The following is a 24354-nucleotide window of genomic DNA, read 5'->3' on the forward strand; positions in this document are numbered from 1 at the left end:
GAAAGTAGCCTTAATCAGATATCAACAATTTAAGTATCATTTTGTGTCTATAGTTTTTACCTAGATTTTGTAGGCAATTATAGGACACATTACAAATGGGTACATAAAATACAGTACACCGCCATGCAATCACCATATAAAAACAATAACATGCACGGATGCATTGACAAGTTTACTGACTTTAAATGAGGCACTGTCATAGGAAGCCAGCTGAAAGTTCTGATCTTTAAAATCAACGGTGATAACTATAACTAACTATAAACTATATTAACTATATGGGGCCAATTGATCAAAATTGTTATACCAGAAAACAACTTTTTTGCAAGGTGGAGATGCAAACATTTTCCAGCTTTTTGGCGTTTTCATGCCAGTTTCAAGCAGCTCTGCCAAAATGGGTGGAGCTGAGGAGAAGCCAGGTTGGAAAACAGCATGGCTATGAACACCCATTAAATCCAGTATAAATTCTGGCATTCAAGTCAGAAATGTTACTCAAATTCCTAAAATGGAATAATATTTTTGGCGCGGCGCAAGCCACTTATAAGATGCTTCAAAATTAATTAAGTGGTGTGTCACATTTTATTCCTGCACACCTCTCATTAAGACTGGCGCACAAACCAGTTTTAACAAATCAGAGCTTAAAACACTAATTTTAAAAGTGTAAGCAACAATCAGTCACAAGGAGATGGAACAAGCAAACTCACAGAGTGGTGCTGGCGACAGCCAAAACGCATGGCTCTTAAAAAGTTAAATAAAAATAAATCAACTATCGTGTTGCAATATTCTTTACGGAGTTCAAAAAAGTGACCCAAATGCAAGAATGAGCACTGGAAGCTTAAATCAAACTTGGCAGTTTGGTGGGTGCTTTGAGTACACCCCCCCCTCACTGAAATATATAGTTCCTTCTTAAAGCACCACGCTTGCAAAAAACACTGCTGGAGTTGGGCTTATTAATTTATTGGCAGAGAAAAAGTTACATAAAAAAAAAAATCGGGCAGACTTCTAAGGTTTAGGTTAGGCCTATTTGCAGTGAAGGGTAATATTAATGCAACAGCATACAAAAGACATTTTAGGAAATTATCTTTCTCGTGCAACATCAGTGCCTGACTATGGCACTAACTCTTTTGCTTGAATGGTAGAAGTTTCTATGGACACAGGAGCTGGAGGGATTATCACCGCTAATCAGAGTCTGACATTCTTATTTTCTATTAGATTGGCAGAGATCAATAAAGAGATAGAATTACACCATGGTCTACAAGAAACATGAAAGCACGTTATACATTTGAACAGGAATCACATATATTAGTAGAAAATACAAAGCAACGTGAATAAACCCTCAGGAGGATCATCGGGGCAGTCATGACCTCCCACTGATGTGACCCAGTGAGCTACCTTGGAGAAATAGTTCAGCATCATTAATAAAACATTTATACTACTAGGCTTCTTGACTTAAAGCACGTATCTCTCATATATCCAAGACAATATACTGTTAACTGCACAACTTATAGATAAGGTCAAGGAGAAAAGAATATTGGAAAGTTGTCAGGAGGCATCAGAAAGAAAAGGTCAAAGAAAGTTCCATATTTAGAGTGTGATAACATTGTGGGAACAAAGGTGAATTATGGAGCAAAGATCAACTATAGCACCAGGCTTTTTCTTGTTATGGAGAATATAATGCACATGAAATCACTGTGCTTTTGCTAAACAAAAGGGACATAAAACTCCATACAACATATATTTATATATTCCAAACACTACAGTTTTAGGAATTCCCCTAAGCAGCTAAAATACAGTGGGGAAACAAGTATTTAGACAGCCACCAATTGTGCAAGCTCGCCCACTTAAAAAGATGAGAAGCCTGCAATTGACATCATAGGTAGACCACAACTAAGAGTCAAAATTGAGAAAACAAATCCAGAAAATCACCTTGTCCGATTTAGCAAGTTTTTTTTTTTTTTTTTGCAAATTATGGTGGAAAATAAGTATTTGGTCATTAAAAAAAGTTCATCTTAACATTTTGTTATACAGTGCCTACAAGTAGTATTCAACCCCCTGCAGATTTAGCAGGTTTGATAAGATGCAAATAAGTTAGAGCCTTCAAACTTCACACAAGAGCAGGATTTATTAACAGATGCATAAATCTTACAAACCAAAAAGTTATGTTGCTCAGTTAAATTTTAATAAATTTTAAACATACAAGTGTGGGTCAATTATTATTCAACCCCTAGGTTTAATATTTTGTGGAATAACCCTTGTTTGCAATTACAGCTAATAATCGTCTTTTATAAGACCTGATCAGGCCGGCACAGGTCTCTGGAGTTATCTTGGCCCACTCCTCCATGCAGATCTTCTCCAAGTTATCTAGGTTCTTTGGGTGTCTCATGTGGACTTTAATCTTGAGCTCCTTCCACAAGTTTTCAATTGGGTTAAGGTCAGGAGACTGACTAGGCCACTCCAACACCTTGATTTTTTGCCTCTTGAACCAGGCCTTGGTTTTCTTGGCTGTGTGCTTTGGGTCGTTGTCTTGTTGAAAGATGAAATGACGACCCATCTTAAGATCCTTGATGGAGGAGCGGAGGTTCTAGGCCAAAATCTCCAGGTAGGCCGTGCTATCCATCTTCCCATGGATGCGGACCAGATGGCCAGGCCCCTTGGCTGAGAAACAGCCCCACAGCATGATGCTGCCACCACCATGCTTGACTGTAGGGATGGTATTCTTGGGGTCGTATGCAGTGCCATCCAGTCTCCAAACGTCACGTGTGTGGTTGGCACCAAAGATCTCGATCTTGGTCTCATCAGACCAGAGAACCTTGAACCAGTCTGACTCAGAGTCCTCCAAGTGATCATGAGCAAACTGTAGACGAGCCTTGACATGACGCTTTGAAAGTAAAGGTAACTTACGGGCTCGTCTGGAACGGAGACCATTGCGGTGGAGTACGTTACTTATGGTATTGACTGAAACCAATGTCCCCACTGCCATGAGATCTTCCCGGAGCTCCTTCCTTGTTGTCCTTGGGTTAGCCTTGACTCTTCGGACAAGCCTGGCCTCGGCACGGGAGGAAACTTTCAAAGGCTGTCCAGGCCGTGGAAGGCTAACAGTAGTTCCATAAGCCTTCCACTTCCGGATGATGCTCCCAACAGTGGAGACAGGTAGGCCCAACTCCTTGGAAAGGGTTTTGTACCCCTTGCCAGCCTTGTGACCCTCCACGATCTTGTCTCTGATGGCCTTGGAATGCTCCTTTGTCTTTCCCATGTTGACCATGTATGAGTGCTGTTCACAAGTTTGGGGAGGGTCTTAAATAGTCAGAAAAGGCTGGAAAAAGAGATAATTAATCCAAACATGTGAAGCTCATTGTTCTTTGTGCCTGAAATACTTCTTAATACTTTAGGGGAACCAAACAGAATTCTGGTGGTTTGAGGGGTTGAATAATAAATGACCCTCTGAATAAACTTTTCACAATTTAAAAAAAAATTAAACAAAGAAATAACATTCTTTTTTGCTGCAGTGCATTTCACACTTCCAGGCTGATCTACAGTCCAAATGTCACAATGCCAAGTTAATTCCGAATGTGTAAACCTGCTAAATCTGCAGGGGGTTGAATACTACTTGTAGGCACTGTATATCCTTTGCTGGCAATGACAGGTCAAACGTTTTCTGCAAGTCTTCACAAGGTTGGCACACACTGTTGGTGGTAAGTTGGCCCATTCCTCCATGCAGATCTCCTCTACAGCAGTAATGTTTTGGGCCTGTCGCTGGGCAACACAGACTTTCAACTCTCTCTAAAGGTTTTCTATGAGGTTGAGATCTGGAGACTGGCTAGGCCACTCCAGGACCTTCATATGCTTCTTACAAAGCCACTCCTTCATTGCCCTGGCGGTGTGCTTTGGATCATTATCATGCTAAAAGACCCATCCACATTTCATCTTCTATGCCATTGCTGATGAAAGGAGGTTTGCACTCAAAATCTCACGATACATGGCACCATTCATTCTTTCAGGTTCACAGATCAGTCGTCCTGGTCTCTTTGCAGAGAAACAGCCCCAAAAGCATCATGTTGCCACCCCCAATGCTTCACAGTAGGTATGGTGTTCTTTGGATGCAACTCAGCTTTCTGTCTCCTTCAAACACAACGAGTTTTGTTTCTACCAAACAGTTCTACTTTGGTTTCATAAGACCATATGACATGATTCTCCCAATACTCTTCTGGATAATCCAAATGTTCTCTAGCAAACTTGAGATGGGCCCGGACATGTACTGGCAGGGGAACAAGTATGGCACTGCAGAGTCCCTGGCGACGTAGTGTGTTACTGATGGAAGCTTTTGTCATGGTGGTCCCAGCTCTATGCAGGTCATTCACTAGGTCCCCCGTGTGGTTGTAGGTTTTTTTGCTCACCGTTCTTGTGATCATTTTGACTCCACGGGATGAGATCTTGGGTGGAGCCCCAGATCGATGGAGATTATCAATGGTCTTGTATGTCTTCCATTTTCTTAGTATTGCTCCCACAGTTGATTTCATCACACAAAGCTGCTTGCCCATTGCAGATTCAGTCTTCCCAGCCTGGTGCAGGGCTACAATTTTGTTTCTGGTGTCCTTTGACAGCTCTCTGATCTTCACCATAGTGGAGTTTAGAGTGTGACTGTTTAAGGTTGTGAACAGGTGTCTTTCATACTGATAAGTTCAAACAGGGGCCATTACTACAGGTAATGAGTGGAGGACAGAGGAGCCTCTTGAATTACATGTCTGTGAAAGACAGAAATCATGCATGCTTTTTGGTGACCAAATACTTATTTTCCACCATAATTTGCAATAAAAAAATCTTGCCAAATCAGACTAGGTAATTTTTTTGGATTTGTTTTCTCATTTTGACTTTCATAGTTGTGGTCTACCTATGAAGTCAATTACAGGCCTCTCTCATCTTTTTAAGTGGGAGAACTTGCACAATTGGTGACTGACTAAATACTTTTTTTCCCCCCACTTTAACTGCTTCATCCGTTTCCCAATTCCTCCCCACAGAATGTCAAAGGCTTTTGGGAGCGATGCTGACAAGCAATAGTGAGAAGACAAATGAAAGATGAAATTTACTGATAATTGGATTTTCTAGACTTCCTGACAGCACCACACGAGAGAAGGGATCCGCCCATCAAGGACAGAACCTCTCCCCCACATCAGTTAGGTTACAAAGCATGAATGGACCTCCAAGACAATTACACTCACTGGCCACTTTATTAGGTACACCATGCTAGTAAGGGGTTGGACCCCCTTTTGCCTTCAGAACTGCCTCAATTCTTCGTGGCAGAGATTCAACAAGGTGCTGGAAGCATTCCTCAGAGATTTTGGACCATATTGACATGATGGCATCACACAGTTGGCGCAGATTTGTCGGCTGCACATCCCTGATGCGAATCTCCCGTTCCACCACATCCCAAAGATGCTCTATTGGATTGAGATCTGGTGACTGAGGAGGCCATTTGAGTACAGTAAACTCATTGTCATGTTCAAGAAACCAATCTGAGATGATTCGAGCTTTATGACATGGCGCATTATCCTGCTGAAAGTAGCCATCAGATGTTGGGTACATTGTGGTCATAAAGGGATGGACATGGTCAGCAACAATACTCAGGTAGGCTGTGGCGTCGCAACGATGCTCAATTGGTACCAAGGGGCCCAAAGAGTGCCCAGAAAAAATTCCCCACACCATGACACCACCACCACCAGCCTGAACCGTTGATACAAGGCAGGATGGATCCATGCTTTCATGTTGTTTACGCCAAATTCTGACCCTACCATCCGAATGTCGCAGCAGAAATCGAGACTCATCAGACCAGGCAACGTTTTTCCAATCTTCTACTGTCCAATTTCGATGAGCTTGTGCAAATTGTAGCCTCAGTTTCCTGTTCTTAGCTGAGAGGAGTGGTACCCAGTGTGGTCTTCTGCTGCTGTACCCCATCTGCCTCAAAGTTCGACGCACTGTGCGTTCAGAGATGCTCTTCTGCCTACCTTGGTTGTAACGGGTGGCAATTTGAGTCACTGTTGCCTTTCTATCAGCTCGAACCAGTCTGCCCATTCTCCTCTGACCTCTGGCATCAACATGGCATTTCCGGCCACAGAACTGCCGCTCACTGGATTTTTTTTCTTTTTCGGACCATTCTCTGTAAACCCTAGAGATGGTTGTGCGTGAAAATCCCAGTAGATCAGCAGTTTCTGAAATTCTCAGACCAGCCCTTCTGGCACCAACAATCATGCCACGTTCAAAGGCACTCAAATCACCTTTCTTCCCCATACTGATGCTCGGTTTGAACTGCAGGAGATTGTCTTGACCATGTCTACATGCCTAAATGCACTGAGTTGCCGCCATGTGATTGGCTGATTAGAAATTAAGTCTTAACACACAGTTGGACAGGTGTACCTAATAAAGTGGCCAGTGAGTGTATATGTACATACCATACACTACAACAACATCTGAACTATACACCTAATACTATTAGTGCACACCAATGTCAGTGGGTGAGGAATATAAGGGTGCTATAATGGGCACTGGAAAATCCCATTACCAGTAAGTAATTTTCTCTTTTCCTTTCCCCCCATGACAGCACCACTTGAGAGACTTACAGAGAAAACAAATCCACCCTATGTAAGGACCACAGCTTGTAGAACCCTTCTTCCAAAAGGATAGATCAGATCAAGCCTTTAGTGCTTATAGAAGATGGAAGGAGAGGCACATGCTGACACCTTACCCATCTGGTCCATTGACACCCCCTCGTTCTCTGCCCAGGAAGTTGCGACAGCTCGGTTAGAATGAGCTTTTATGCTTTCTGGTACTGAACTACAATTAGAAGAGTAGGCTAACCTAATGGTTCCTTAAATCAATCCAGCTAGGGCATCCCCCTTCAAGACTTTTAAGCTTTTCCTAAAGCTCTATAAGGAACCCAACGACTGGCTTTTTTTTTTTTTTTTTTTCTTTTTCATTTTATTACCGATATGTAATTTCATAAAATCCTCCTATTGTTCAAGGTATTATTTTTTCCTCCTCTCGGTTCTTACGATAAGTGCAAATGGAGGGAAAAATAATCTCCTGACTCCTATGAAATTTCATAGCAACTTTTGGAAGGAAGGCTGGATTCCACCAAGGCCAACAACTGAAAGGATGGAGAGAGTTTGTATGTTCTCCCTGTGTTTGCATGGGATTCCTCTGGGTACTCAGTTTTCCTCCCACACTCCAAAAGGACATACCAATTGGTGCTCACAATATAGATTCCCTAGGAGGACAGTTCCGATAATGACTGTAAAGCACTGTGAAATTAATGTAGCTATATAAATGAGTAAAATAAATACAAAAAATAAGATCTGGTCTTAGAATAACCCTATCTTCCAAAATCTATATAAAAAGGGGCATTAGCTGACAAGCCCTGGATATTACCGACTCTACGGGCTGAAGTCAGTGCTACCAGAATCAGTCAAAAAAGTTAAGTATTTAACAGATGAGATATAGAACGGTTCAAAGCAGGTGATGGTAAATGCCTACAGCACCAGATTCAGCTCCCAAGGTGGAATCTTTGGCCTAAGGATTGGTTTTGACTCATCACATGCTTTAATAAGTCTAGTTTATCGATCTACTGACAGCTAGGTCACAGTTATACAACACTTTTAAAGGCCAAAATCTGCACTTTAAAAAGTGCTAATGGATAGCCCAAGCTCAAATCATTTTTGGAGAAACTCTAGGATAGATTTAACCAGAATTTCCTCTCTGACTTTCCCCTGAATTAGACAAACTTTTATCAGGTCCTACCATATATTTTTTGATGCAAGACTGCTGGAGTCAGGGCCATTCCCCTTGTCTTAGTCAACTGCGGCTTAGGAAGTCTACCCGGTCGTTCTCTTTCCCTTTCATATGTGACGCTGCGCAGCTAGTGACAAAAAATGCTTTTCTGTCATCTGGAAAATTTCCTCCATTGCCGCCATCAGGGAATGAGATCTTGTCCCCCCTTATGGTTAATGTAAGCCACAGTCATTTGATTGTCTGACAGGATATGAACATGACTGCTTTGGAGGGATGTGAGCAATTTCTTCACCACATATGTCACTGACAAAAGTTCTTTGATGTTGGAGGAGCGTCTCTTATGACCAAACACCCTGGACTACACCCATTCCTCCCTCAGGTGAACTCCCCCATCCACTTGGGCTTACAACTGTAGTTATGACATCTGTAACTTGATTTACCCATGGAACCTCTGCTGACATTCTCTTTGCGTAAGAGAATTGGATGCCACTGAAGAAAGACAAATTTTCCAAACACCCTATGTAATTTGCTTATCAGTATCTCCTGCTGGAATTGTCTGGTATACAATTGAGCCCATAGTATTGTTGGAATACATGAGGTCAGAGTCCCTAACTATGACATTGCTTTCCTGAGTGTCAACTTGGTGGGGTTGCTGACTGATGCTGATACCAAGCATGCAACTTTATGCTTATTCTCTTCTGGTTAGAAATAAGTCTGACTTACTGAGTCTAAGAGATTACCTAAAAAGACTGAGCTTTTAAAATGGAACTATTTTTTTAGGTTCAGGAGTGAACCCAATTCTTTCAGGGTGGCTCTGACCCTTGCTAGCTGGAAGTTGCAGTGTTCTGTTGACAATCGGGAATTCATCCAGGTACGGAATTAGAGTATCCTGCTCCTGAAGATCCACTTATTTCTACTACAATTTAAAAAAACCGCTTGGGTAAATACAGAGGGATAAGGCCCTAAACTTAAAATGCCTGACGTGCTTGTTTATGGATAAGGCCACCCTTAGGAATTTCTGGTCTTTTGCATGAATAAGAACATGGTAGTATGCATTTTTAAAGGTTCAGCACACATGTAACAGTCTGGGAACAAGTTTTATAGCCAATCTTATTGACTGCATTTTCAAAGGTCAATATATCAGGAATTTGTTCGGATTCTTCAAATTGATGGTTCTGAAGGTGCCATCTGGCTTCTTTGGCAAGAAAAGGAGGGAATAGAATCCCTTTTCTTCTTCCTCCTCTATTGGTACTTTTATGAGAACCTGTTTCTGAACTAGATCCATAACTTCTGTTTCCAGGACTAATTGTTCCTCCCAAGATTTGAAGCATGTTACTGCGAATGTTTGGGATGTTACTGAGAATGATTACAAAGGAACAGTCCAAAATTACAACCCCGGGCCTGATTCTGCTGTACGTAGAATCCAGCCAGCCACAGGACAAAACTTGTGCCAAGGGAGGAAGAGGGAAAGCTTTCCCCCTACTCGGGGAGTGGCATCATTGGGATGACTTTTTCCCCCCCTGTGGATTGACCTCCAAACGCAAATCCTGTTTTTTCCCCTCTTTAGTCTTCCCATTTCTCTTGATCCCTGGGAGCTCTTTTCCGGCCACACCTTTTCCTCCAGAAGGACTTTTTAATACACCGGGATGGACAAACTGGGATATCCTTTCTTCGTATCACAAGTTTTGTTCAGGATTTGGACAAGAACCTGACCAAATAAATGCCAAACATATACTCTCCATCACACAGGATGGAACATAATTTGGTTTTAGACAGGACATCCACTATCCAACATTTGAGCCATACGAGAAGCCGGCTGATCTGGCCGCCAACCTCACCATGTCTGCTGAAGCATCTGTGAAAAAAGCTGTTGCTCCCAGCATTAGTGGCAGATTGGCCAAGATCATATCTCACCGAACATTATCCCTTTGTTGACCCTCCAGAGTATCATAGATCTTGCTATACAGTTCACAGATGGCCGGTTTCAGGGTTCCTGACGAGGAATCCCAGGTATGCCTTAGGTATCCATCAGCCTTCCTAGCTAAAGAATCTTTTAAGATGGCCATTTGAAGACATGGTTATGTAGATTTTTGGCCACTACTACATATATCTTTGGAACTTTATCCCACGAGGCTGTCACCTCCTCTTCAAAAGAGGTACTTTTTTTTTTTTTTTTTTGTAGACTAGGGTAGAGAACCTCTCTTTTCCGGTTTCTTCTATTCCTTTTTAAGGAGAGCCTGAATTTTCTAATATATTGGAAATGTTCACCTTTTCTTCTGCTCTAACCCCACCGAACAGAATATCCTGTACTGATTTGGGCTTTTATCATCTATGATGCCCATTGTAGCCCTTATAGCTTTGACAGGGAAGCATTGCCTACCCCCTGGTACTACCGTCAGAGGATGAAGAGAAACAAGCATCAGATCCACATTCATCTTCCAACATCACGGATTCATCTGAATCACATGACATCCTCTTTTTCCCCCCTTCCATCTCTTTCTTTATGGATTAGTCTTAAGGGAAGCTTTAACGTCTGCCGTAAACAGAGTTTAAGTTCATGGCAAAGTTCTGAGATTCTTCACAAATAGATTTTTTATACAAAGCTGAGCAGCGGTTCGTTTCCCTGCAACACCCACACTTTTTTTTTTTTTTTTTTTTTTTTTTTTTTAAGCTTTGCACCACATTTCTTAGGTCTTTCCTAATAAACAAGAAAACGGACCTTTGTACCATGGTGAACTTTCACAAAGATCACTCACCACTCAGTCGCTTAGTAAGGGTTCCGGATTCAGAGGTGGGATCAAATAACACGATTTTTCTCCCTAAGAGGCTGGCCATACTGTTGTTTCCTGTTTCTTCTGTCACTGCTGCGCCTACTCTCTTGCTGGCACTGCCATTGTTGCTGCTGCTGATCCTCCTCTACAACCACAGTGGAAAGGCAAGCCAGAGCAAGTGTCACTCTCTGGCAGTCAGAACCTTATTTAAATGGAGGGACAAAGCAACAGCTTCTCCCTCCACATGGATGTCTCTGTTCCGGATCCCCCGGATGTGAAGTTACCACTTCCAGGACAAAAGACTACGGCTCGCGTGCCATGCAAATTCGTAGACCCAGGGCGACCGGCAGAAAAATGGAATCTCTCCACCACTCGGGTCCGCACAAGCCCCCACTGGACCCGACACCATTGCTACAGACACAGCCATTCTTCCAGGCAACCGGCCACACCTGGGCAAGTCTTTTTTTAGGTCACATAGATATAGGACAGGAAACCAATTGATGCAGGGAAGAGGTTCTGCAGTTTTTATTCAGTAGGTTCCTGTCCTTGATAGGCAGATCCCTGCTCTAGTGTGGTACTGTCATGGGGAAAGATCAAGTCTTTCTAATTGGACTGCATAGTTACCGTAGGTAATTTTTATATAGGTGATGCAAGCCAAACCTCCGACTCCGAAATTTCCATCACACCGACTCCACCAAAATGGGCTCCAACTCAGACTCCATGACTCCAGCTCCACAGCCCTGCTAATAGTACCATCTATCACTGCTTGGTCCTCACTAACAAGGCTCCATATATGGCTAACCCTGATGTGTACACTTATCAGACATAACATTAACAGGTGACTGAAGGAGAGGAATTATCATGTGACAATGACACTTGGCAAAGTGTGAGATATATTGGGCTGCAATTAAACAGTCAGCTCTTGAAGTTCATGTTTTAGAAGTGAGAAAAGTGGATTAACATAAGGATTAAAATGAGTGACCGGGGCAAAGTCATTATTGAGATGCTCCATCTCGCAAAAGGCACATGTCTTGTGAGAGGTTTCTTGTAGTGTATGCACTGGTTTTTAACACAAAAAGCAATCCAAGGAAAGACAACGAGCAAACTAGTGACAAAAAGAGGGTTGCTCAATCCTCCTTGATGTGGAAAGGGAGCAAAGGCTAGTCAGTATGGTCTAATTTTACAGACCAGCTACTGTGGTAAAAATAGCTCAAAAAGGTATTGGTGGCTATGATGGCAACCATACAGTACCCGCTCAAGTCTTTGTACTAAGATACCATATAACACCTTAAGTATTTTTTGAGGTAATGCCAGCAGGACAAGAGTTTTAGGGGCAAAAGGGTTACCTGAGCAAAATAAAGGAAGTAGGTTTAAAACGAAGACCATCAGCCCAAATTTACACTTCAAACTAACCATCCTAGACGGGAATGGTGCAAAAATAAAGATCAAGCATGCATGCTACAGAATTCTCTTCAACTGGCTATGGACAAGCCAATGCTGCCAATCAACATATGAAGGGTAGGCATGCTAAATTTGTGGGTGGAATAATGCACAGGGGCCACGCCAATAGTATGCTGAACATCCTAACTTGCATATTTTGGTTTTATTTTTATAAGAAAGCTTTTGTGGTGGACAAAGGAGAAAAAGATTTAAAAAACTAAACCAAATGTCATTGTTTTTAAATCCCCTACAAGCTGAATGCTTAGTCTGAAGTATACAATAGGCTGAAAGATTGCTTTAATGGTATGGCTGATGAGTGTATAGCCAGTTACAACTTAGGCATACGGCCTGGGTTGGCTCAGTGAAAGATTTGCAGATCTAACTTAGATCCTTTATAAAGGGATATGCTAGTCTGAAAATAACTATTTGATATATTTTAAAATAATGCAATATCAATTCCTTCTAGTTTTAAGGATTTCTGCTTGCAATTATTTAATATGTGTCTTCACAGTACTTACTATGTGCATCAGAGCTGCATAATGTACGAAGCAGAGCAGGTCAAAACAGATATTTATGCACTGAAGGCTGTGAATGAATGAGAGGAACTGATACAAGAATTATATTGGAAAATCTTTATAATACTATTGTTACCAACAATAATATGAATATAATGATAATTTGGTACTTTTAAAAGGGATCACTCACCGTGGAACCATTTCAAAAAATGAGGTTATGAGCATTCTAGTCTAGTACTTAAGAGTAAGGGGATCCTACAGTACATCATCACTGGTGATAAAGCTCATTTCAGTTACCAGAGCAATGCAGTATCCTACTTTTATATTAAAAAGTTGTAGAAGATAAATATGGACAGAAAACAACCTAACGAGGGCAAAAAAAAATATCAGGAAATAGGACATTGTAATATATTGCAGACAACGAAATACAAAAATGTAGAAAGACAAAACGTAAGGGGAGAATAGTGAACCAATAATCTACAATTAAAAGTGAACCTGTCAGCAGGATTGTGCTGAGCAACCTACAGACAGTGTCAGGTTGGCACCGTTATACTGATTACAATGATACCTTGGTTGACTAAATCAATCTTCTGATTGTTGTTTAATCTTTATTTTCAATTTTCAGTTAATGATATGCTCGTGCTTTGGATTGCCAATAGATTCTACTTAGCAGGAGCAGTCGGCATCATTTCGAAACAGTTTATTTATTTTATTAATTTATACCAGCAAATAAAAGAATATTATGCACATTATACATGTGATCATGCTATAGCGCAGGCGCCTGTCTGCTGAAGGTGATTATGTGTGTGTGTGTGTGTATATATATATATATATATATATATATATATATATATATACACACACACATACATATACATATACAGTGCCTACAAGTAGTATTCAACCCCCTGCAGATTTAGCAGGTTTACACATTCGGAATTAACTTGGCATTGTGACATTTGGACTGTAGATCAGCCTGGAAGTGTGAAATGCACTGCAGCAAAAAAGAATGTTATTTCTTTGTTTAATTTTTTTTTAAATTGTGAAAAGTTTATTCAGAGGGTCATTTATTATTCAACCCCTCAAACCACCAGAATTCTGTTTGGTTCCCCTAAAGTATTAAGAAGTATTTCAGGCACAAAGAACAATGAGCTTCACATGTTTGGATTAATTATCTCTTTTTCCAGCCTTTTCTGACTATTTAAGACCCTCCCCAAACTTGTGAACAGCACTCATACATGGTCAACATGGGAAAGACAAAGGAGCATTCCAAGGCCATCAGAGACAAGATCGTGGAGGGTCACAAGGCTGGCAAGGGGTACAAAACCCTTTCCAAGGAGTTGGGCCTACCTGTCTCCACTGTTGGGAGCATCATCCGGAAGTGGAAGGCTTATGGAACTACTGTTAGCCTTCCACGGCCTGGACAGCCTTTGAAAGTTTCCTCCCGTGCCGAGGCCAGGCTTGTCCGAAGAGTCAAGGCTAACCCAAGGACAACAAGGAAGGAGCTCCGGGAAGATCTCATGGCAGTGGGGACATTGGTTTCAGTCAATACCATAAGTAACGTACTCCACCGTAATGGTCTCCGTTCCAGACGAGCCCGTAAGTTACCTTTACTTTCAAAGCGTCATGTCAAGGCTCGTCTACAGTTTGCTCATGATCACTTGGAGGACTCTTGAGTCAGACTGGTTCAAGGTTCTCTGGTCTGATGAGACCAAGATCGAGATCTTTGGTGCCAACCACACACGTGACGTTTGGAGACTGGATGGCACTGCATACGACCCCAAGAATACCATCCCTACAGTCAAGCATGGTGGTGGCAGCATCATGCTGTGGGGCTGTTTCTCAGCCAAGGGGCCTGGCCATCTGGTCCGCATCCATGGGAAGATGGATAGCACGGCCTACCTGGAGATTTTGGCCAAGAACCTCCGCTCCTCCATCAAGGATCTTAAGATGGGTCGGCATTTCATCTTCCAACAAGACAACGACCCAAAGCACACAGCCAAGAAAACCAAGGCCTGGTTCAAGAGGCAAAAAATCAAGGTGTTGGAGTGGCCTAGTCAGTCTCCTGACCTTAACCCAATTGAAAACTTGTGGAAGGAGCTCAAGATTAAAGTCCACATGAGACACCCAAAGAACCTAGATAACTTGGAGAAGATCTGCATGGAGGAGTGGGCCAAGATAACTCCAGAGACCTGTGCCGGCCTGATCAGGTCTTATAAAAGACAATTATTAGCTGTAATTGCAAACAAGGGTTATTCCACAAACCTAGGGGTTGAATAATAATTGACCCACACTTTTATGTTTAAAATTTAACTGAGCAACATAACTTTTTGGTTTGTAAGATTTATGCATCTGTTAATAAATCCTGCTCTTGTGTGAAGTTTGAAGGCTCTAACTTATTTGCATCTTATCAAACCTGCTAAATCTGCAGGGGGTTGAATACTACTTGTTGGCACTGTATGTATATATATATATATATATATATATATATATATATATATATATATATATATATACACACACACACACACACACACAGTATATATAATATTTAGAATGTTATATAGGGGGCAGGTCACAGTGATCAGTGACCTGTCATAAGACATCAGTATGAATAGCTAAAGCGTGTTATTAACTGATATCGGGAAATAAAAGATTAAAAAAACCACAAGACAAATTTCATCAACCAAGGTATCATTTTAAATCAGTGGAACTACGCCCACCTGACACGGTCTGTAGGTTATTCAGCGCAATCCTGCTAACAGGTTCCCTTTAATGCCAGAGAATATGGGACGCAAGATGTGCCACAGTCCGTGCTGCTGAATCCACAAAATCACCTGGGATGCAAGATGTTGTAACAAAGTACTTCTTTATTTCTTCCTACGCGTTTCGGCGCCCTTCCTGGCACCTTCCTCAGGGATATCCTACGCGTTTCACCCTGAGGAAGGTGCCAGGAAGGGCGCCGAAACGCGTAGAAAGAAGTACTTTGTTACAACATCTTGCATCCCAGGTGATTTTGTGGATTCAGCAGCGCGGACTGTGGCACATCTTGCTTCCCATATTCTCTGGCAGTTTTTCCACTTTGGAGTGGTCGGTGGAGGTCCTGCAGCAGCTGATACTGTGTTATGTCTTCAAGCCAGTTGTGGGCCACACAACTGGAATAGGTGAGTGGAACTGCATCACACCACTCACATCGTAGTGTCACTAGTGATAGGGCACTATTGCGCCTCTTGTTCCCCCACCCTTTTTGTATTGATACAGTGAATCATAGGTTCCCTTTAATGTCAGTCTTAAAATACAAAAATATATTCACTCATGGTTAAATGACATTGTTCCTATTCATGTCAGTACTCACATGAGTTGTGCCTACGGCGAAAATTCTTAGGCTGGTTAAGACCTTCAGTGTGTCTGTCCACATAACTTTTTGAGTAGGGCTGTGGGGAAGTGCCTACAGAATCATTGCTCCTCACATCTGATCTGCGAGGGATATTCTGTGCATTACTTGTCTCTACTGGCCTTTGCATTGTTGTACCATTTATGTAGTCTGTATTCATACCCGTTGTGTTCTCAGGTAGGTCATTTGTCTTTAGTTTGTCATCTACAGGCATCTCCAAAATCTTCAGCTCTACAATGTCCTCTGCCCTAGATAAAAAAAAAAATATATATATATACGGTATATATAATCTCAATATTAAACATGTACACATAAATGGGTTTGGTTTCTCACATCATTGTTCCTGTCAAAACCTTTCCCTGCCATCACAGCATTCCAGCTACATTGCAGTTTATTTTTTATGTATTATGCACCTCAATCTTATATTACAATTGATAACAGTTAAAGCTTTGAGCCTTACCTTTTTTTAATGTTGATACAATCACGAAGTGTACAAAGAAGTGTATTTTAGACATCACACACAAATTGCTGCCCATTAAGTACACTATCAGGGGCCTCTGACTGAATAGAAACTATATGCAGATGTTCCTCCAACTTAAGGGCCCGTTACACTAAGCGATATCGCTAGCAATATCGCTATAACGTCACTAGTTTTTTGACGCTGCAGCGATATTGCTAGCGATATCGCTATGTGTGATACTTACCTCCAACCGGCTCCCCCGCTGATTATCGCTGATCACGTGAGAACGTCCTGGGCCGTCCCTCGCCGGCAACTTCCTGCTGTGGCGACGAGCGGACGTGGGCGGAAGGACGTCAGGATCGCCTCGTCTGACAGGTAAGTAGCGACCCCCGACCGCTGCTATGTCACTGGTGAGATCTGTGTCATGGTCACGTGAGACTGGACACACCGCCTCCAGCAGGGCGAATTTATATGACACGCGTGACCCTGGATGCACCTCCTCCAGCATGGCGAATTTAAATAGAACGTGCAGCCGGATACACCACCTGCAGCAGGCAAATTTCAGTAGTACCCGTATGTCTGGATACACCGCCTCCAGCAGGGCGAATTTCAGAATAAAGGGGAAAACCAGGAAAACAATTACAATGGTGGCCCTGCGATAGGGAACGGGGACGTGGAGACCTCCTGCACTCCCCTGAGTCAGAGTCTCTACACTCCTAACGATCCCTAGGCCGGTTCCACACCGGGCGCCGATCAGGATACCTGAAATCCCTAGCTCGCCCTGAACCCATCCCTTACTAGTGAAGTGGACGGTGCAGAAACTAATCCCACCACTGCTCTAAAACACACATTGAGGAAAGTGACAAACAGGGAAATACCACTTAGCTATGCTCTGTTGCTAATGCTCCAAGCAACAGAGTCCGACACCCGAGTGCATCTTTTCCTCCAACCGGATCCAACACCTGAGTGAAGCTTTCCAGCAACAGAGTCCTGCATCTGAGTGCAGCTTTACAGCAACAGAGTCCAGCATCCGAGTGCAGCTTTCCAGCAACAGAGTCCAGCATCTGAGTGCAGCTCTCTTCCAGCAACAGAGTCCAGCATCTGAGTGCAGCTCTCTTCCAGCAACAGAGTCCAGCATCTGAGTGCAGCTTTCACCATAGGTGCCACTCCACCAAGCTTTGCAAGAACTCCTTGCTGACACCATAGCTGTCACTCCAGGATTCTGACTGAGCTGCCAGGAACTCTCTCTAGCTCCTTCCTTCACCAAGGATGGTTGGAAAAGACCAGTATCACCAACAGTGAGTGAGAACACCTGACACACCTTTATAGTTAGGAGCCAGAGTCTCATACCTGTTAGATTCCTGTGCAATAACGCTCACCACCACCGGGGGGCAAACTAGAACAAAAGACACCACTGTGTAATAACCCTAATGGCCACCGGGGGCAAAACCAACTCTAAGCAACCAGCTCAAAGGAAAAAAAATAAAAAAAAGGTTACTTAGGGTGGTTTCACATTAGCGCTTTTTAAGCGCACGCACGGCCGGGGTAGCTCCGCCCCCGAGCCGGCTCTCTGCCCGGCGTGCCCGCCCCTTGCTTGTAGCGCCGCCTGCGATCGGCGCACCCTATCTTTAGCATAGGGTGCGCAGATCGTGCGCAGGCCGTGCGCTAGTTGCGCTTTGACCTGCGCACTTTTGACGGTGCGCCGTGCGCGCCAAAATCCGAAAAGTTTGATTTTGGCGCGCACGGCGCACCGTCAAAAGTGCGCAGCGCAGGTCAAAGCGCAACTAGCGCACGGCCTGCGCACGATCTGCGCACCCTATGCTAAAGATAGGGTGCGCCGATCGCAGGCGCCACTGTGTGCTAGGAGGCGGCGCTACAAGCAAGGGGCGGGCACGCCGGTCAGAGAGCCGGCTCGGGGGCGGAGCTACCCCCGGCCGTGCGTGCGCTTAAAAAGCGCTAATGTGAAACCACCCTTATTCAAAACCTGTCATATCCAACCTGGATCACGACAATCTGCCTTTTGGCAGCTCACTAGCTACCACTTAGTGATGCACCAGCGATCCTGACTGGGTAATATCGTGGTAGGGATCGCTGGTGCATCGCTAAGTGTAACAGTACCCTAAGACATTTAGTTGAATGAACTAAACAGAGTCTAAAGCTCCTCCCCCACCATACACAATAGAATCCTTCATACATAGACAAGCGCTTCTTTATTCTCTGTAATAGAGCTGCTGACTGATTCCTGGCAGCGGCTTTTCTCACCAAGAACTGAAAAATGCCAGGTTGCCGGATCCTTCTCTTCCAACATCTGTCAGAGGAGAGGTAGTAGGCACCCATACCTATATAAAATGAGCCCGCTGACATTGGTTGGGGGGAAAAAAAAAAAAAGTCAAGATATCCGTTGACATGGACTGACCAACGGCACCGATAAAACCGCTGATTAGTAAACTTTTACTGATCGTCATTCATTTGAATGCCTGTTTACCCAGGTAGACCAAAATAAATTATGTGCATGGAGTTATCTTCATTCTAGATTGCTTAGTGTGTACTATTTAGTTCAAAAAAATTACACTGCAAACATTTGTTGATTAGCAAAAACAAGAAGATAGATTAAAGGAGTAAACTACAGGATCAAACTACAAATGGTTTGTTTGCATCTGCTACCATAGAGAACATACAGCAAGCCTGCATAACAGCTGTAGACACAAAAGTATTAAGTTATGTACCGGTAACAGTATTTTTCGGAAGCCCATGACAGCACTACGAGAGGGGAGTCCGCCCTTCGGGAACAGGAGACCTACATACACAAAAGGGCAGCACCTCTCACACGCATCAGTTAGATTACAGAGCTTGAGAGGAGCTCCATGGTTAAATGGCACAAAATAAGCTAATCAACCCACGTGAAAATTATAAGTGGAAGAAGTGCGCACCCACACGTGAAAGGGAGGGAACTAAGGGTGCTGATGGGCTTCCGAAAAATACAGTTACCGGTACATAACGTAATACTTTATTTGGAGGGTTTTTTTATGTTTTTTTCAATGCAAGGCCATTATACTGTCTGCAGCACCACGTGGGGCCATTATACTGTATGCAGCATCACGTGGGGCCATTATACTGTATGCAGCATCATGTCCGACCATTATACAGAATGGAGCATTGTGTGGCCATTATACAGTATGGAGCATCATATGTGGCCATTATACAGTATAGAGAATTGTGTGTGGCCATTATACAGTATGGAGCATCATATGTGGCAATTTTACTTTTGAGTAAAAATCCTATCCATTCTCAAGAACAGACCTCCACTGCAATCGGTGGCTAGTATCTTAGGCTTGGAGTGCAGGGATTACGAGCTCTTTGCTATAGCGCGCTAAGGTAGGAGTTGTTTTTCTAATCTAAAACCTCAGTATTCCGGTTAAATTGCCATGTTGGCATTTTGCGATAAGTGGGTTTTAGATTGCAGTTTGGGCACTCTGTCTCTAAAAGGTTCGCCATCAACGATCTAAGGTATGAAGTTTTTCCTCCTTCTGGTTAGTGGGGTTAGGGAGGAAGGAGGGGAGAACTCTCTCTTGTGTTCTGTGGAAGTCTGAGGCAACCTTGGGAAAGTAGGCAGGGTCTGGCCTAATTACTACCCTGTCGTTCAAAATCTACATGTAAGGAGGGTTCCAACTGAGTGCCTGGATATTGCTTATTCTACGTGCCGATGTAATAGCTACCAAAAAGGCTACTTTGAGGGATAGTCTTAGGCTACTTCCACACTAGCGTTTTTTGCGCTGCGCCTCGTGCGCATTCCAAACGCATGCAAAAAACACATTAAGCGTTTTGCGTGTTTGCTGTTTTTGCGAATGCGATTTAACCAGTTTGTCGCCATGTTAACTCAAAACGCATGCAACTTTAAACGCATGCGTGCGCATGTCCTAGCGCACGCGTACGATACCATGTTGCGTCTGGCGCGCCTGGGCGCACACCTGGAAAAACGCAGCGCACGAAAACGCACATGAACGCGTACAAGCGCTATCCCATGCGCCTGCCATGTTAAACATATGGGAGCAATGGACATGCGCTTGATAGCGCACGTGGCGCAGCGCTAAAAAACACAAGTGTGAAACCAGCCTTAACTGAGGCAGATACCATGGGTTCAAAGGGAGTCTCCGTCATAGCCGTAAGGACTAAGTTTAAGTCCCATGGTACGTACCTTACCTTGTGTATGGGCCTAGATCTGCCAGCTACTTTAATGAATCTAGATATCCAGTAATTCTTTGCAACATCACAATTAAATAAGGCACCGAGGGCTGAAATCTGCACTTGCTAGTAGCTAAACTTACAGACCCTTCTGCAGGAATTCTAAAACATGTCGTATGGGAACCCCTTTTACGGTTTTAAGGTCAAAAGTGGCTGGACTTGCATCAGTAGTTACTACTCAGCATATGTGATTCTCCCAGGGAACTCCAGAGGACAAGTTGTTCTTGTTAAGCCACCATTTTAGGGAATTCAAGGCAGATGGACCTACTATCATTTTATCAAGTAGGGACCCCCTAGGTCTTTATCAGATAAAGTCTCTCTCTGAAGGGCTCTGGTATGAAACCAAGCCTATTTGACGGCCGGGATACAAAATGTTAGGGAACCCAATAGGGACATGGCCTGTCTGAGGGACATGGATGATATTTACCGCAAGCAATACCTGATGACGAATATGAGAGATTGTGTCAGTTGGCAGACGACATTCTTGTTTTTCAGAAACAAAAATGAGACCGAGAAATTGCTGGACCTTCAAGGGTTGTAAATGGGATTTTTCAAAGTTTATCAGCCAACCCAAGTTTTTTAGAACGGATATAGACCTTTCTACTTGGAAAAGGCAATGGTCTGCAGAATTGCCTATAATTAAGAAGTCGTCTAAGTACCGTACTATTAAGATGTCTGACTCTCGAAGGTGGGCCGTAACTTCAGATATTAACTTTGTGAAAGCTCGAGGTGCTCCTGAAAGGCCAAAGGGAAGAGCTCTATACTGGAAATGCCGGATTACGCCATCTATGGAAACAGCCACTCTTAAGAAGCGTTGGTGATTTGCACGAATAGGCACATGGTAGTACGCGTCTTTTAAATTTAAAACCATCATAAGATAGTTCTGAAACATTTTTATTCCTGAACAGTTTCCTTTTTAAAATTCCTACCTACTAAGAACCTATTAAGGGACCAAAAATTGATAATGGTCCTTTAAGAGTTATTCGGTTTCCGAACCAAGAACAGGGGAGAGTAAAATCCTCTACCCTCCTCGGAATCCGGTACTTCCAACTAGGACTTTTTTGTGAAACGATTTAACAATCTCTGTTTCCAGAGACGTCTGTTCTGAGAACACGGACCAGAGTTGTCCTAAACATATAACCTGGGACTGAGAGGAACTGAAGCTTTAGTCCTGTCGATATCACATCCTGCACTCAAATGATGTTTGTGATAGGAGCCCAAGCTGGATAAAAGGCCGACAGTCTACCACCTACGGGGATCGCTATTCATTGGGATCTACAAAGGGCGCATTCTCTGTGCATTTCTTCCCCTAAGACAAAAAACATAAGGGGGAGGCTGCATCACTGGGTGAACAACATTCACATAGATCACTTACCAGCATTTCCAGTAATAGCTACCGGGATACAAGGAGGGAAAAATCTCAGCTGGTGATGTTGTCTGTCGTCTGGAAGAGCTCTTCCGGCTGGACCGGTCACTCAACTGGCCTCGACTTGCACTCCCGTTTTTCTGTCGGGTCTGAAATTTATCTGCTGCTTGCTGCTCTGTGGCTTCTTCCTGCTGCAGTGGTTGCTGCAGCTGCTCAACCTCCATGGTGAAGAAAAAAAATGGGCCAGAAGCATGGGTGCCCCTGCTTAACTGCCATATATACTTCCCCTCAGTATCCGGTCAGCAGGTGATGCCGCGCTTGCTCCCCGAGCTCCCCCGCAGGTACTTGCATTTCCAAATCAGTGCTCCGGTCCCCTTGGATGGCAGCCGCCAGTTTCCCGGCACCAAAAAAGCCCCACAAGTGCGCAGAAGGGAGCCGGCGCCGGTGACCCGGAAGCGACCGCCGGCCCCATCCCCGGCGACCCCAAAATGGCGCTGACCATGTCTGAGGCCGCTCCAGGACTCCCAGAGGGGAGCCGTACGTGACCCGCACCAGACACCACCGGACCCGGGCACACAGAGCCCCCGCATCACTGGAGCCGCAGGGAGACCAAGGGGATACTTACCTCGCGCAGGCTTTCCTTCCGGGGACGGTGATCCTCCGGACCCCGCTCCCTGCTGCACGCACACTACCGTGAAGTCCATCGAGGACCACTGTGGCGCCTCCAGGGCCTCTGCACTGGTCGAGGTAGGAGCAGACAGACAAAACAGCATACAGATGGCTTTTTTCCCCCACAGACTTGCATTGTGAATTTTGATTCGATACTCGGGTCAATATCAGATGTGTCTCTGCGTTTCTGCATAGACCATTCGGTCTGAGGAAAAAAATCTGACAGGTGAACTACACCATAGGTATATCAGTGAGGGAAAAAAAAAAAAAAAATTGACGTGTGAGTGAGGCCTAAGTAATACGGTGTTTGTTTTGATATGACTCTTGCAGCTTATAGCCCAAAATGTTTTGGAAGGTAACAACGCCTTAAATCTCCACACACCTAACCTCATTGATAGCTCCAAAGTGTTCCTTATCCCATTTGCTGAAATCTCACACCTCACATACAGGCTGTAGTCGTCCATAACCATAAGTTGGTGCAGACTTAATATACTTGGACTCATGAGCTCTCTCACGCTATAGATAGATCATAAAATGCTCATTTTAACATCAAGATTATACAGCTATTCCAACATGTATTTTAAAGCAAGTACATCAGCCTTGTTAGGTCTGACAGATCTATTTAAGAATGCATACAGTTTGGATTGGGAAAGCTGGTGAAAGGTCTGCTTACAAGGATTGTTGAAAGCCACTCACTTTCGCAACCTGGAGATGAACAGTGAACGGCATCTACATAAAATATTTCATGTTAAAATCTCATGTACCTTGCTGCTGTAACTGTAATATACCAATTTCCACCTGAAAATCAGAGCAAAAAGTCTACAGTACACAACATGACCATATCCTTAAAATCCACTGAGTCTGCTCATTTTTGCTGAGGATTTTCTCTGCAGCATGTGGATGAGATTTTGTACAATCTCCACCACAATGCTGGTACTGTAGATTTTCAACACTGACTAATTTTCTGGCAAGTCTATTCTTTCATTTATACATGTACCGTCTGAATTGTAAAGTGCTACGGAATAAGTTTCTCTTAACTGTATAAAGATTAATTGTGTGAATTATAGAAAATATTATGGAAAATATCTACTGCGTGTACAAATTCCATGCTGCACTATTACCACACAGTGAACTTACTCTCTAACATACAGACTTTTTACTGCTCACATACACCAACAAGTAACCAAAGGCAGAGGCTTATAAGAAGAAAAAACAAAAAAGTGTCAACTAACCTGAATGTAACCTCTGGAACGAGGCACTTAACTCCATTATGGAAGGGTTGTGTGAGCGATATTGTCTGATTGAGCTGATCAACAGAAGATACAAGGCCTTGGTACACTCCAAGGATGTTTCCACAATTTATGGATACAATGCTCCCCAGCCAATCTAGTGCCATTGTTTAGGCTTAATTTATCCAAAGTGCTTTCCCTGGAAGAGAAAACAAAGTCTATAAGTCCATACAAAAATGTATAAGTGCACATTGTCACACCATGTAAAGGCTAAAATCAGCAGCACTCAACTTTTTATCGCATCAGACGAGAGTGAACAAGAGTCTTTACCCATTTTGCCCACATAGCCTGTGTGGATGAATGCATGTGTTTTCATTAATTCTAACAATGCCATAAAGCAGAATGTAGCTAAATAGCCACCGAAAACTATTAAAGAGTATCCGTCTCCAATTCTCAGTAGTATTTTCTTTTCAGGAGTATTTTACAGATTCA

General features: G+C 43.3%; 1 protein-coding gene across 3 annotated transcripts in view; it reads right to left on the bottom strand.

Moving 5' to 3' along the window:
* Window positions 1-24354, bottom strand: part of EDC3 (enhancer of mRNA decapping 3) — an 83413-nt gene that overhangs the window by 41147 nt on the left and 17912 nt on the right. For 2 of the 3 annotated variants that reach the window (XM_073579539.1, XM_073579538.1), the window contains exons 2-3: window positions 23866-24061; window positions 15858-16144 (exon numbers count right to left, since the gene is read on the bottom strand). In XM_073579539.1, the coding sequence (XP_073435640.1) occupies window positions 15858-16144; window positions 23866-24029 (451 nt within the window). In that variant the 5' untranslated portion in view covers window positions 24030-24061. The remainder of the gene's footprint in view (window positions 1-15857; window positions 16145-23865; window positions 24062-24354) is intronic. The other variant, XM_073579540.1, reaches the window with a different exon arrangement.

The sequence above is a fragment of the Dendrobates tinctorius genome, unplaced genomic scaffold (assembly GCF_039654945.1).
Source record: "Dendrobates tinctorius isolate UK_male_01 unplaced genomic scaffold, ASM3965494v1 ptg000062l, whole genome shotgun sequence".
Taxonomy (NCBI): Eukaryota; Metazoa; Chordata; class Amphibia; order Anura; family Dendrobatidae; genus Dendrobates; species Dendrobates tinctorius.